We start from the raw sequence: 16,438 nt of genomic DNA on the forward strand, positions 1-16,438 counted from the left end.
AAAAAAGACCCTGCCATGAAAAATGTTTATCAAAATATTGTCATCCCTTGTAGAATTTTTCTGGAAGGAGAAAAAAAAAAACAAAAAAAAAGTACAAAACAAAAACGATTAAGTGCCTTTTTTTACCTTTATTCTTGTATTTGACTGTTTTCATGTCTGCTGCTCTTGCTTTTTTTTTTTCTAAATGGTTACATTTGTTATGTTATCAATCTGCCCTCTTTTGTGCCTGTAACAAGTCTTTATTCTGCAAAATATTATCAGCTTGTCTCTGGAAGATCATTCTTCAGAGGCATCAATCTTAGAAGCAAGTTTCTCAACCGTCCGGTTACAAGTATCCCTCTTGTGTTAATGATACGTGGCAGGTATGACAAACAACTACTATTATTACTGTTATTATTTTTGTTATTTATATATATATAATTTTTTTAACAAATGATTCCTCCACATTTCCATATTATATTAAAACACCTACAGAACTTGGGGTACATCTATAGATTTTAGGAAAATATTTATAGAGCTAAGGAAATGCTAACAGAACCAACTTATTTGATATGTTCTTTGTGGTCAAATATATATTAATGGATTTGATTATTAGTGTTGTAATTAAATTCCATAGTGCCACTATTAAATTTTACAGATTATGTGGTATCATCTGAAGAAAATGGCCTGTTTTATAAGAGCATTTCTACTGAGAACTCTTTCGATTAAAATTTTTTTTATAATATTCAAGCTGCCCCCACTCTTGCTGAGTGACTGATAGCACCCAACTAGCTCCTCCATATAAACTCCCTGTCTTTAAAATCTTTCTTTTTTTTTTTAAGTTGGAGACTCAAAATATTATCATAATTTATTTTCAAAATGTAAAATGTGTTACTGTTTTTGTCAGTAAATTATATTATTTTATAAGTAAAGTAGAGATGACACCAAATTTTAAAAAGTTGATACTAGCTTTTCCTTATTAAGCTGTAAGAATTCCAATTTCATCGATAAACAGAAGCAGTATGGGAACAAATGTTAAGTTGAATGTTAGCAATTAGCGTCTGACCCAATTAATCTTACCTTTAATTATTAACCATTTATTAATACAATGGAGAAAAATGCTTTCATAATATTTTGTGTTGTTAATAATGTGGTTCAAAGCTATTTTAGACTTTTATCCTTCCTATATCTTAACCATTTATTGTTAACAACTTAAATAAAGAAACTGAATGTTCGATTTTAGTAACCCTACAGACTTTTTGTGTGGTCTATAGTTCGTACATTATAAAGTTTTTGTTTATATATAAACTGTTTTGGAAGTTGGTTCTAATTCCTTAGTTTGCTGGGCTTTTCCTTTTTCTGGTTCTTCTTTCTCTCTCTAGTCTGAAGTATGGCCTGTAATATTTTTATACTCTTTTAGACTAGAATGGCCATTTACTAAACTTATAGATTAGTTATTAGCTTACGAAACATTATCTATTAGAAAATAGACTATCAGGAGCTAGATTTAGGAATGTTGTATGCGAGATATATATATATATATATATATGCATGCTTTTCACTCTCATATATTATTATTATTAGAGAAAGAGACAGAGTGAGAGAGAGAGAAGCAGACTGTTAGTTGGTTGGCAGAAATAGTTCTGCATGACATCAGATGCAGCAACATTGATCAGTTTTAATATTGAGACATTTGTATGAGTGTCTGAAATAGTGTTTTATTGCTAAAAGCTGTTTCAAATAGCAATTATTATATATATATTTATATATATTCTCATAATTTAGATTAAAGCTGAGTGAGGAAAGAAAAAAAAACTTGTCTGTGAAAAACTTGGATAATGTTTTTATAATAGGGTTTTGAAACATCACTAATATGTTGTTAGTTTAATATCTTATTTACCTATAGACCATAGAATATTGTAATAATATTATAATAATTTCATAAAATAAAATATAAATGTTATAAAACAGAGAATTAGCTTTACTGAATAGAAGTTAAAAAATGCTATATTTTCTGTGAGAGAATAGGGAAATAGAAACAATATTGTTACTGGAGAATTGTTCAGATTCTTGCCATTTCACTTTTGTTTTCATTTCATTTAGCCCTTTCGTTTCTATATTTCTAACCAAAATACACTCCTTCTGTGTTTCAAGTTAAATTCTAAAATAAATTCTCTTACCCATACATATATTTTTGAAGGGACACAATCCTATAAATAAGAAGGCAGACTAGACAATTATTGCTTATAGTTTTCCCGTAACTAATCTGTATTGCCTAGTCTTTGGTCTGAAGGATTGGAGTGAGTAGAATAGTTAAAAAAAACTAGGAGTTAACAGGTCAGTGACTGTTGGATGGAAGTACGTATTGTTACTCTTTTATACAATATTGCTTCTCAGCCTTTTGTAGCTTATAACCCTATTTTCACCAAATGGTGTTTTACAGACACCCTTTAATTTTGTGCTGTAGTTTGTTACCCTTATTTCCTTATACAGTACTAGTTTATCCAGCAATTTGCATGAGGTACTGTCGTGCCTGTTTAATTCTTTATAGAAATTACTAAAGGTGAGGACATATATGTTGTTGTTGGCACTCTGTCACTTACGACGTCGAGGGTTCCAGTTGATTCCGATCAACGGAACAGCCTGCTCATGGAATTAATGTGCAAGTGGCTGAGCACTCCACAGACACGTGTACCCTTAACGTAGTTCCCAAGGATATTCAGCGTGATACAGAGTGTGACAAGTCTGACCTTTGAATTACTGGCACAACAGAAACAGGAAGAAAGAGTGAGAGAAAGTTGTGGTGAAAGAGTACAGCACGGTTCACCACCATCCCCTGCCGGAGCCTTGTGGAGCTTTAGGTATTTTCGCTCAATAAACACTCACAACGCCCGGTCTGGGAATCGAAACCGCGAGTCCGCTGCTCTAACCACTGGGCCATTGCGCCTCCACTGGACATATATAATGAAAATATATTTGGACCTTGGCACATAGTCAGTCATGTTTCTGCTCACTAACAACATGATGTCCTGTTCATATTTTAATTCTGACAAGAGATTTGGGTGGGGTGGGGAGATTCTTTTTTTGAAGATGTGTCTAAAATGTTAGTATTATATGTGGTTTAAATATTTTATTTCTTAGAAAAATCATGACCTCTTTAAACACCCAAAAGCTTTTAGTGTTCTACTGATATTTGCTGCTGCCCTGTAAGCTCACAGTCCCTACCACCAACATGCAGCAATATTGCACTACCCTGGGGTTTTTAAGAACCACTGCTTTTGACTGGTGATTTAAAATCTTTTGCAAGCTAAAAATTTCTTTTTTCTTAAGTTATAGGGAAGTGTGTTGAAGTCATTGAGTCTTCACCATTTTGGCTTATAACTGTTAGAGATTTATGCATAGAAGGGAGTATTATTGCATAAGCTAGTTGTTTAAAAAAAGAAAAATTATAAGTGTAGGTCACATCTGCTGGGCAGTGAATTATGTGTTATTAAGTTGACCAGTGTTCTATCTCTTGCCAATTGCAAATATTTGGTTTAAAAACATTAAAGCAATAATAATGAAACAAATTGCTGATGTATAATTATGAAAGCAATTTTGTTATTAAATGAAGCTAACATGAATTTAAATCAATTTTTTTTTTCATCATGACATCTTTTTCCCACACATGCTATTCTACTTCTTAATTTTTTTCTTTTTTATTTAGTCAGAAATCATTTTTTATATTTTATTTAGTCATTCGATAACCTCACTTGGTTCTAGCGAAATACTTGAAAGTAGCTCTCACATTCAACATGTTTAGTTGGTAGAGTCCATTACTTGACAACATCAGAACCCATAAATGATAAAAGACTAGGTCAGTTTTAACCAGATTAGTTGTGATCTGTCAAACCGTACATTGCTTTTCATGAATTATCATTAGTAGTAGTTATTGCTTTTAGTAAACATTTTTTTGCGAGCTGCTATTAGTTGAAAAGATCTTCAATACAAGAATTTTTTTTGTCAAGAATCTTAGTCTTGTTTCAACTAGAATTTGATTTAACTAACCTGTCCTAAGTCTTCTTCTCTTGTCTACTTCTACCGAATGTATCCTTTACTGCTATTTTGCAGCACTTTCTCATTATAAGCAAGATTTACTGTCCTGTTGAACTTCCATACTAACTCAGTTGACTATCCAGCTAATAATGACTACATTCTACTGATTAATTAGCAGTTCTAACATAATTAAACTTGATATTGGTAATTAAATAGTTACTATTAATAATTCCACCAAGGTACCATGCAATGGGAATGAACCCAAAATGATGCAGTTTGGAAGTGAAATTCTAAAACACACACAGCCATGCCTGCTCTTTATATTACATTTAGCTATTGACTTTTGATATGAATCATAGTTGGGTGATCTATGATAATTGACCTCACCCTCCTGAAAGTACCAGCATCTACTTTATTTTCACACTGCACAAAACATATATACACACACCACTTCCATGTTTATTCCCAATCTGATTCATGATAATGCAGACCAAGTTTTAATGACCTTCTAAATAAACTGCTTTTTGTCTCTGATGCCTATCTCCCACCTAACACACAACATTCATCTCTTATGCTATTGAATATTTAACCCCAACTACAACAGATCTGGAATCTTTAATTTTTTAATATAATTTTACTTAAAAGGTTTCGTAATAAAACAGAAATTGTTCATAGATTATGACTAAATTCAATAAAGATTTGATTTGGAAACAATTGTCTTTTCCTACTAACTTGTTTTAGAATTCAACAAGTGCCAGACTGGATGTTTTAATGTATCTAGTTCAATGCCTGAGTGATTCTGCAGGAAACCTTGTGGAGTTGATAGAATAAGTACTTGAAATATATTAGCTTTATTTAATCACTCCACCTCACTCTTATTAAATTGGTCTTTAAAATAAATCTATATTTTTATCTTTAATTACTGACTAAATATTGCCATATATTTAATATATGGTAACCCTCCCACACACATACACACACACGCACACTTAAACAAATTTAGCGTCTATTTACCAAAATAAAATTAATCAGGATATTGAGTTAAGTAGAATCATTTATGAAACTGTTTCATTCCCCAAAAGACTAAACTAGATGTCGGAAAAAAAAAACCCTAAAAAAAAAAACAAGTATTTTTCTAATTAGAAGTAGTTTTGTGCAGCTGAACTATTTTTAGTAATATGAAACCAATTTTGGTATAAAATTTAATATTTTGATACATTATATTTTCTCTTGTGTCCTTTTTATTAGATATTCTATTGGTTGATGGAAGGTGGGGTGGGGTGGAGGACATTTATTATCCATTCAGTAAACTTCCCTGTAGTTTAGTAAACCCACATTTAAAATTTGGGTCTAAAAACTGAATATTCCTCTTCTTTTTTTTTTTATTATATTCTAAATATTGTTTAAAATATAAGCGTGTTATGTTGAAGTTGTGTTGTTGGGGGGTCTGCTTAAACCAGTGTTTATTTCTCTCCAGTGGCACGCATTAGATCGAGCTGAACAGGCCAAATACTATGAAATGGCTCGCAAGGAAAAAGAGTTACACATGCAACTATACCCTGGTTGGAGTGCACGAGACAACTATGCCTCACATACAAAAAAAAAGAAGAGGAAAAGAGAAACAACAGGTGAGGATGAAGGTAAAAACTCGACACTTAATTTCTTTTTCATCCTTCCAGAAAAAGACTTTAAGTGTTTATTTATTCCATCTTTTCCTTCTTTCACACCAATTAATTCTAACTTTCATCTTGTAGGTTTGGATGTAGCCATAGAAGTATGAGGAGAAGGCAAGAGAATGGATTTAAGCCTACAAACTTATATTGCTGCTGTTGTTGTTGTTTTTGTTTAATTAGCGAAAGTACAAACATTCACAAATTATAGCATGTTGTGTTTGCCTAAAGAACAAAATCATTGCAAGTCAGTTATCAATTGCTCCAAAGCAAATGTTTAATGTCTAAGACTACACCTTAAAGTCACTGAAAATTAATATTTTTCTACACATGTATCTATTATTGGGTAATCAGTTCGTGTATTGATTACACAAAACGATACATTGGTAATCAGTCACAAAATCAATGCAGTGAAGCAACTGATAGTGATGGACCTGAAACAGATTTGTAGATAAATTTCTGTTGACTTGATGGCATCATTGGTGCTAGAGGTGAAGCTAGGGTTAGCTCTGTAGCTAAGGGATGCAAGAAGATTTAAGAATTGACATCTATTTTTCTCTTGTCAGTAACAGAGTTCCATTCTCTGTAAGAAATAAAACAGATTTTTATACAGTCAAACACAACATAAGACAAGAATTAGCCAAATCAAATTGGGGGGAAAGAACAGGCAGTGAATGGAAAGGAATAAGCTGAGCGTGGTTTACTGGGTGAGCCAAATCAAACACTGAGACACTGCCTATGACTCTTCACAGGGCCTCCAAAATTGGTGGAAGGGAGACCGGGGAGAAAGGCATCCTCAGATTAGAGACCTGTCCCCAATGCTTGAAACACAGCAGTCTCTGCTAAAAGACATCCGAGGTACCAGGTGATGGTGCCAAATTGAGTGACAAACTTAAGCCTACCACCCATGTAGGCCACAGTAGAATTTGTACTTGAAATGCAAGGAGTTGGAACAAATACCACAAGATATCTGATCTGTGTTCTTACAGTTTGCCAATCCCCTCCGCCCTGATTGGTACTTTTTTATCAACCCTGAAAGGACGAAAAGCAAAGCTGACCCTGACTGGAATTGAGCTCAGAGTATTGAGTGTCAGAACAAATACCACACAGCACTATCTCTGCTACTCTAACAGCTGCCAAGTCACAAGGGTGTTGACAGAATGACTGGTTCACAGTAGTATTGGCTGACGTGTACAAGAGAGATAGCCGTTGCCAGTACCGCCTGACTGGCCTTTGTGCCAGTGGCACGTAGAAGCACCCACTACACTCTCAGAGTGGTTGGCATTAGGAAGGGCATCCAGCTGTAGAAACTCTGCCAAATCAGATTGGAGCCTGGTGTAGCCATCTGGTCCACCAGTCTTCAGTCAAATCGTCCAACCTATGCTAGTATGGAAAACGGACGTTAAACGACGATGATGATGACGGTGATGTTTCAACATATAATATACATGGAGGATATATACTTGATTTAAAGTTGTCATGAATTAATGGAGGCTGGTAACTGAAACAGAAGGAGAGTAATGAAAGTTTAAGATGAACTGGTTACTTCAGATCTGGAAAAGTGTTAATCTTCATCAATAAGGTGACACAGCATTGTAAACTTCACTCAATCTTTCAGATAATAAAACAGATATCAAATATTATTGCTGTTCGTATAAATGATGTTGGGAAAACATTGCTTTTCAAGCATATAGGAATAAATAGTGGAGAAAAATCCAGTGAAGGTCCTTTGCCAACATAGGTTTTATATCAAATGAAGAATTTGTCACCAAAATATAGAATTAATAAGCTTTGACTTATTAACCATGTCTTGATAACTTGGTTTCTACAGTAATTATTACACCAATTAAATATTGATTCTCAAGGCTTTCGAATAACACCCCCTGTTACCTTTGTATTCTGTTTTTGTCATTCCAATAATCATAGAATTAGAGAATTAACAAAATCATGGTATCTACATAAATCTAGTTTAGATCTTTCACAGCAAGCTTAGTTAAAGAAATGGAATTACTTGAAAAATTCAATTGGTAACAAGATCTAATTCTTGTTCCCTTTGATCTAGACACAACCTGTTAACATCAATGCTGTCATCTCTTGAATTTACCAATTAAAGCAGTTCTTCAAAATTGGGATATTCTCAACAGTTTATTCTTGCTTCAAAATAGCCTTCCCAATAGACGAGTTCCCACAAATAGCGGTATTTTCGCTGTCAACTTGGCTACCAAAATTTAACATGTTTCTGCAGCATCAGAAACTTTATCATTTTATTTTGTGTTTTAATTTTTTTTTTTTTTTTTAATTTCAATTTCAATTTTTTTAAAAATCTAATTTAAAATTCATTTAATTTTTGTTTTAGTTCAAATTAACCACTTAACCATTCTTTATATGTTCTACAGTTGTCTGTGATGTCAAAGACCATTTTATCAGTCTTAGATTTGTGTTTTAATTTCTGTGTATATACATAAATGTTTTCTTGGTGCTGTCTATGCATGTATATTTGCATTTTTTTGTTTCTAAATCACATGCATACACATAGCATAAAGAGTCATTCTTTTCTTGTGTTTTGTATGTGATTTTTTTTCTTTCTTGCTTGTTTATAATTTTTGTTTTGGTCTGGAGGAAGGGCTTATATCAATGGCCTTTGCACACTCTCCAAGACTAGTAAGATTGACTCTTGGAATAGTTTAGATGTATGTGTTAATTACTACCAAAGGAAAAGGCAAAAAGGTTTCTACCAATTTCTTTAAAATAATTATTCTACTTTTCTAAGCTTAACATACTTTCCAGGGTTCCATAATAACTTCTTTTTTTTTTTATTTTAAAACTCGTTTCCCCTAATCTATATATTTACACATATATGTTTCCTCCTCCATGATGTTTTAAAGTTGTACAAATTTGTTTCATTTTTCACAGATTTATTTAATGTTGATAACCACTTTTATAAATGCAGTGTGCATTAACAATTTTTTTGTTTTTGTTTTGCTGACCATGGTATGTAATAAGTTTTGGTGGGGTGGGGAGAGACAACTCTGACTCTGATTGGCTGATGTATGGAGAAAGAAAGATTGACAATTCTGACTTCTTGTTGGTTGATATATGTGGAAAGTGGGACAGCTAACTCTGTGATTGGTTGTTTGATATAAGGAGAAAGAGAGAGTGACAATCCTGGCTCTGGTTGGTTGATATTAATGTTTTATAAATATTGTCTGGACCAACACATTTCTTCTGATTTGTGTTTGATAGGGATTACTTTCTTAAAGCAGCAATGCAAATAAAGGGACAATATCATAGGTCTGGAAGTAAATATAAATTAAAGGAGACTAAGTTGTAAAAACAGGGAAATTACATAGCGACCTATCTCAATTTGTGGATGGATATATGGCAGTAACAACAATTTCATTCTAGACATGTATTTCATGACTAATGGTTAAGTGTTGGTTGTTGTTTAACCCCACCACAACTTTCTCTCACTCTTACTTCCTGTTTCTGCTGTGCCTGTAATCTCCCCGAGAACTACGTTAAGGGTACACGTGTCTGTGGAGTGCTCAGCCACTTGCACGTTAATTTCACGAGCAGGCTGTTCCGTTGATCGGATCAACTGGAACCCTCGATGGAGTGCCAACAACAACAACAACAACGTAAGATAAACAGTTGTTACTTACAAACAAGTGATTAAGGATGTGTAACAATCTGCTTTCACGATTGGAAAACTACTTCTGTTTTCTTATTGAAGACTTCTGAGTGGTCTGAAACACATTGTCACAGAAGAACTAATGTATAGCAGTGAGATATTTTTTTGTTATTGTTATATTATTAAGGTGATGAGCCGGTAGGATCATTAGTGTGTCAGACAAAATGCTAAGTGGTGTTTCTTTTGGATCTTTATATTTTGAATTCACATTCCACTGTGAGGAACTTTGTCTTTCATTCTTTTGGGATTGATAAATTAAGTACCAGCGAAACACTGGGGTTGATATAATTAACTGGTTCCCACCCTCACAAATCTGAGGCCTTGTGCCTCCAGTAGAAAGGATTATTATTATTATAAGGAGCCAAACTAGCAAAATCGTTAGCATGCTGGGAAAAATGCTTAGCAGCATTTCATCCATCTTTATGCTCTGAGTTCAAATTTCGCCAAGGTCAACTTTGCTTTTCATCCTTTTGGGGTCAATAAATTAAGTACCAGTGTAACACTGGGGTCGATTTAGTCAACTAGTCCCCTCTCCCCCAAAATTTCCGGCTTTGTGCTTATATTAGAAAGGATTATTAGTATTATTATTAAAGCGGTGAGCTGGCAGAATTGTTAGTGCACTGGATGAAATGCTTAGCGGAATATCGCCTCTGACTGTTCTGAATTCAAATTCTGCCAAGGTTGGCTTTGCATTTCATCCATTCGGGTTCACTAAATTAAGTACCAGTGAAATACTGGCGTTCTTGTAATTGACTAGCCCCCTCCCCCAGAATTTCAGGCCTTGTGCCTAAAGTAGAAAGGATTATTATTATTATTACACCCACCCACATATATATATTTATATTTATGTGGATTTAGGTGTAGGCACGTGAATTATTTGGCTTATGATCATAAGGGTCATGAGTTCAATTCCCAGCAACATGTGCCTTTATTTCATGTTGCTCCAGTCCACTCAGCTGACAAAAATGAGTGCTACCTGTATTTCAAAGGGCTAGCCTTGTCACACTCTGTGTCACATTGAATCTCCTTGAGAACTATGTTAAGGGTAGGCATGCCTGTGTAGTACTCAGCCACTTGCACGGTAATTTCATGAACAGGCTGTTCCATTGATTGGTTTAACTGGAACCCTCATCGTTGTAACCAATAGAATGCCAGTATATGGAGTTAGTTGTATGTTAAAGCTTTAACAACACAGGTTATATGCTGTCAGTTGTGGTTGAGGTGATCTGTGGCCAGGAGTGTTCCAGCCATGACCTTCCCACCTTTCTCTCACGTTACATGCCTAGGGCTACATTTTCTAATCTGCCCTTCTACATTAGAGATGGTAATGTGTAATTTGAGGGAGATTAGACTACTGTTTATTGCAGATTGATCCTGGTTTTTTAGAATAAGCACATCATATTCCTTGGATGTTGGAAAAGACATCTAAAGGGGTGGGCACTTGTCTACAAAGCACTGTCTCAAAAAATATTCCGTCTAACCCATGCCAGCATGGAAAAGCATATATATATAAAACAACTATTATTATTATTATTTTGATGATGATGATGAGTGATAGTTTAACAATGTTGCTAAATAATGACATAAATATTATCTTTGTTACTCTTGAATGATTTTTTAAAAAAATGAAACCAAACTTTGGAAATATATTCTTCAGAATGAATTTTAATAGTCATTTTATATATTCCTCTAAGGAAAGTGAAGAAAAAAAACCCCCCAAAAAATCTGTTTTAGAAAATCTATTTCTTTATATCAATTTATAATACCCCTTAAGCAAGTATTTCGTATTTCTTCATTTTTGAGTTATTCATTCATTTTATCCTTTCTGAAACATAGGGAGGCAAAGAATGGAATTTTTATATATTTTTCCTAAAAAAAAAAAACATTCCAAAAAGGAAATATTCCCCTATTTTGAATGTTCAGTGAAAATGTATTATATTCTGCAAGATATTGTGTTCCTACTCACTTTCTACAATATTGGCAATCTTATTATTCTTTTTTTACCTCTCTCTCTCTGTCTCTTTCTTTCTCTTTCCATTATCCCATCCTCTAAATCATCTATATCTTCAATATTTCAGTACAACCATTCCTTTATTATAGTAAATTAGTCAAGATTTATTTTAGTTCCTTCTCTTTCAGAAAGTGGTTGTCATTTTTCTTCTTCCCAATCCCACTAAAAATATATATATTTTCTCATATAGGTGACTAATATTGCTTTTTTTATATTATTATTATTATTATTATTATTATTATGTGCTCAAAACCATTCTCAATCAATAATAATCAATACACCATTCAATTGTACTGAAATCACAAGATTAGTGTAAAAACATTTTTATTTTGTGGCTTACAGGTTGGGTTCATAACTCATAACATCTTCAACGGAATCCTCTTCCTGCTTTTTTGTTGTTACATTGAAAGCATTAATATATGTTTTATCTAATCATTCAAAACATGTACACTCACATGCATTCTCTCTCCAATTTTATTTGCAAATATCTGCTCCCTAAAACATGCTGCTTGCTTTAAAATGTTGATTGAATTACTTTGTTTATTTTATATCATCACAATATTTTAACATTAGCGTTATTGATTACAAATTTCCCATGAGCCAATTACTAATTCATTCCACTTTCGATGGCAAAAATAACAGAAGATTGTTGCTTACTTGGTGCAAGAGGACTTCCGTTGAAGAACACTTGTTTTCTGCCAGTGTATACATCCTCTAGTGATATACATTGGCAAAAGTTGTAATGGTACATGGATGCACGGGCTTCTTCACACACTTTCCATGTACTGGATTCCACTCACAAAGTATTTGTCAATCTGATGACATTTGTCCCAGGTGCTATGTCGTGAGATCAAACCAGAACCACAATGGTTCTGAAGTGAACTTCTTAACCAAACAGCTATGCCTGCATTTCAGGTGTTTATTTAATTGTCTGCTGTGTTGGAAAGAAATTCACCATTATAAAGATCCAGTGACTATGCATGTGCCAATGAAGAAGCATTTATGTTGTCATTTGACAATTTGATTCTCAAATTACACCCAACTCACTTAACCAAAAAAGAAAAACAAAAAGGACATGTTGGATATGATCTGGCAGGGTGGTGAGTCAAAATGGTTATGGTTGGAATGCCTTCAATTATAGGTTTGTCAATCAAGGCTGGCCTCACACTAAACAACAACAACAACAACAACTAGATTCTACTGATTCTAGTGGGGCTGTGTTTTCTGAATGGAATGTAAAATGCTTTAATAACAAACTTATCTTGAAACGGTCTTCACATCAAAGCTGTCTCCTTTGAAACTTCCAGTATCAAATCAACTTAATCAATACCACCATTTCAACTACTCAAATATGTAACATTGGCCTTTTATTGGAACTACAGTTAAGTCATACCACATCCGTCACTGGTCTTATTTATTTAAAAGAAGCTTTAATCTTATGTCCCCTCTCTATGTTAGATCAAATCCCATCACTCTTCCTTCCACTATGGTAGCATAGGTAGAGTGGTGGCCTTCTTTCAAAAATTACATTTAATTTACATCTCGGAGTGGTTGGCGTTAGGAAGGGCATCCACCTGTAGAAACTCTGCCAAATCAGGTTGGAGCCTGGTGTAGCCATTTGGTCCACCAGTCCTCAGTCAAATCATCCAACCCATGCTAGCATGGAAAGCGGACGTTAAACGATGATGATGATGATGATTGTCAAAGTTGGGGATGTTTGAGATATATGTGTAATTTCACTATTAATTAATGAACTGTGAAGTGAAAAATAAATGCATTAAATGTTTAGAAGTATTCAGCTCATGATTATTTGGTTGTTTATTCAATTTTCCATGCTGGATAGTTCATTGTGTCCTTCAGCAAGACACTTTGTTTTTTGTTGCTACTCAACTATAAATAAGTACTCAGCTGGGTGCTGATGCAACTCCTCCTGCATCCGGCTGTCATACCATGGATATACCACTGAGTCATGGGTCAGGGAATCCAGGTGATTTTTATGTCGGCTTGTGACTGCAGAGTTACTTAAAACAATTAGCAAAACCATAATAGATGTTAGCATAGAATATTCACTCACAAGTGATGGATGGCTGTACAAGTCTACTGAAAAATTCCAATTGGGAACAGAATAGATGTGACAATAGTTAGATCTCACAACTTCTGTATTATATGTAGGAACCATTTCAAGTGGAATATGTTAGTGATCTTATCAAAAGGTGAGACCATATGTAACATAATTGTTGACAAGCATATATAACACATTTCTTATGAGATTAAACATTGTTGTAGTTATGTTATTGTTTCATTGTACTTCAATAAGTCAAGGCATATTTTTAATTACTCCAGTTTTGGGACTGGAAAGACTGTCTTTCCAACTCCATATTTGGATTGATAAATAAATGTCTTCATATACGTGAGCGAAAAATTATATAAGATGCAGGCATGGCTTGGTATTATTAAGAATTCACTTTACTATGACATAGTTTTAAGGTTTGTTTCCACTGCGGGCAAGTGTTTTTAATTTATGCCTTGGACTCACCAAGGTTGAAGCTGTACAGAAGCATGTTGTGTATGTTTGTGGCTTGATATTGTTTACATGTTTTAAAACATAAAACAATGTCAACTTGTCTGTGCCTGCCATGAAAACATGTCCAGCCGTTGTGCTAAAGACCAGGAGAACAAATAAAGAGTTGGTGACATGAAAGACATATGACTATAGAATACTATGTATCATCCAATCTATACCTGGTTGTAAATAAGCAAATGTAAGAACTACAATGATATATGTCTGTTTGTAAAGAAATTATATTTACACCATTTAATTAGAACACAAATTAAATAAAGTAGTTCTTATTTGCTTGAGATTCAGATGCAGGGGTATGAGTTCAGATTTTGCTCACATTGTAGAATATTACTCCATCAGTCAAGCAGATAGGTAACAGAGGCATGCAACAACCTATATTCCTTGTCCAGAGGGTCAATGTAAGAGCTGAAATGGTGAGGTTTGTACACAGTACCGTGTGATCTGTAGTTTAACTTCTCGACCATAGCTGCAATTACTCAAATTCGCCAAAAAAATATTTCATCCATATTGGTATGGTAAACTGTGGCCATAATTCCACCTAAGGTATGGAGAGAAAATTAGGGCACCAGCCCACTTTCTACTCTGGCTATCTTATAAAAGGAAATAATTAACGAACTTTTATATGCATTGTCCAATTGGAGACTGAATTAAACAAATGATCACTTTTGTCATTTTTTATAAATACATACTTAACTCTTAACATCCTGTACAACAATGAATTCACCCAGTAGTGTACGCGTCTCTCAATCCAGTACCACCTGGAACCCAAATCACAACACTCTTATTTATATTTGTTTTAAAGGAAGTTATTAACTCCCTAATCAAAGAGAGAAAACTTTAATCTCTCCCTATGTCATTTATTGACATTCTGTGACGTTTGCTATTAAAATTGACACAAATATTGCCGAACCTTTTTTTTTTCTGTTTTGTTTTTACCCTGCCAAAGTTTTATCAAAACTTTCATAAATATGTGGGTATGTTGTTCCTGGAGGAATTAACTCAACTTATCTATAAATTTCATAATAGAAATGGTCAAAGAGAAAAATTCTTTTTCTGATGTTTGCATGTTCACATTTGTTACTAATTGCATTTAATTTATTACTAACATCTTTCTTTCATTGACTTTTTTTTTATTATCTTTATTATTGTATCTGTTTCTTAATTTTTATTTTGTAATAAATTAGAACACACATTATTTTTAGCACAAATGGTTATGTACATTTAAAAAAAAAAACTAAGTGTTCTGCAATACTGCCAATTTTCACAATAACCTGACCACCAATAAATACACTATAAGCATTTAAATAAACAAGACTATTTTTAAGTATTTTCTTCTCAGTCCATTACAGGACTGAGCTTTTGACTTTGAAAAATTTCAACAGGATGTTAAGAGTTAGATACTAAAACACACACATACAATCAACTAATCATAAATTTCACATACATTTTCCCATTTAACATAACACCTTGAATGTTTCTTGGTCTTGTAATGCGAGTAACTTCTACTATTAATTCATGCTACTTATTCGCCCTTTGTATTCCTCATCTATTTTCATTGCACATTCATACTAGTGTTGTCAACTTATATTTGCTAATACTTTTCATGTCGACTTTTGTCAGTCAACTCATTCTGTGTCTAGTCATTCTTCTAAATAGACATTGTCTATCTAACTCATTCCTCTCCAATAGGTATAAATGAATACTGTGCATTTTACTATTCATATTTCACTACCAATGATATCTCACATTCTGCATGACTACCTTTAAGAGCCCGCTATTTGGTTGTAATAACGTGTGTATGTGTTAAGTGTGAAAAGCAGTTGTTTTTGGTGATGTGAAATAAATTCAGTATTTTATAGATGAAGCTAAAACCTAACCATGTAGGGTAATAATAAACCCACATGTAACATAATTCTTTGCCAAGAAAACAATAACGGCTATTTCACTCACAATTTTTGTTTTTAATGGAAATCCTAGAATTATACAGATTTCTTGTATTTTCTTTTTACAGGTGTATCTTCCTCTATGTTGCTCTCCCCATTATCCACATTCCTTCCACTTTTACTTCTCTTACTCTTTCTCATTCTTGCTCTCTCTCTCTGTCTTTTCCCTTCTCAATTCATTTTTTCCCCTACTTTCTTTCCCCCCTTCCTGTTTATTATATTCCATATATTCATTCCCTATTATTCCCGGTGTGTGGTGGCTGCTGTTCAATGGTACATGGTTTGGTGGGAAGGGAAGTGATAGTAAATATTTTTGCATAAACTCCTGTGTTTTCATGTACCTTTGTTAGCTCTTACACCTTAAGATCTTTCTAATGCCCTAATTCAATTCTTTGTCTTATTTCAGCTAAAGCCAGATTACCATGGTATTTCAATGATGTTACCACAGGTTAGTACCATTTCTTATTTTTGCACACTAAGGATTTTAATGACTGAGTACTTATTTATACATATATATATATATATATA

At 33.6% G+C, this 16,438-nt stretch overlaps 1 protein-coding gene across 1 annotated transcript in view; it reads left to right on the plus strand.

Moving 5' to 3' along the window:
* LOC106876393 (transcription factor 7-like 2) overlaps window positions 1–16,438 on the plus strand; it is a 79,055-nt gene that overhangs the window by 45,873 nt on the left and 16,744 nt on the right. Inside the window, exon 7 of the mRNA XM_052968454.1 lies at window positions 16,317–16,358. Within this exon, the coding sequence (XP_052824414.1) occupies window positions 16,317–16,358 (42 nt within the window). The remainder of the gene's footprint in view (window positions 1–16,316; window positions 16,359–16,438) is intronic.

Source organism: Octopus bimaculoides, chromosome 6 (assembly GCF_001194135.2).
Source record: "Octopus bimaculoides isolate UCB-OBI-ISO-001 chromosome 6, ASM119413v2, whole genome shotgun sequence".
Taxonomy (NCBI): domain Eukaryota; kingdom Metazoa; phylum Mollusca; class Cephalopoda; order Octopoda; family Octopodidae; genus Octopus; species Octopus bimaculoides.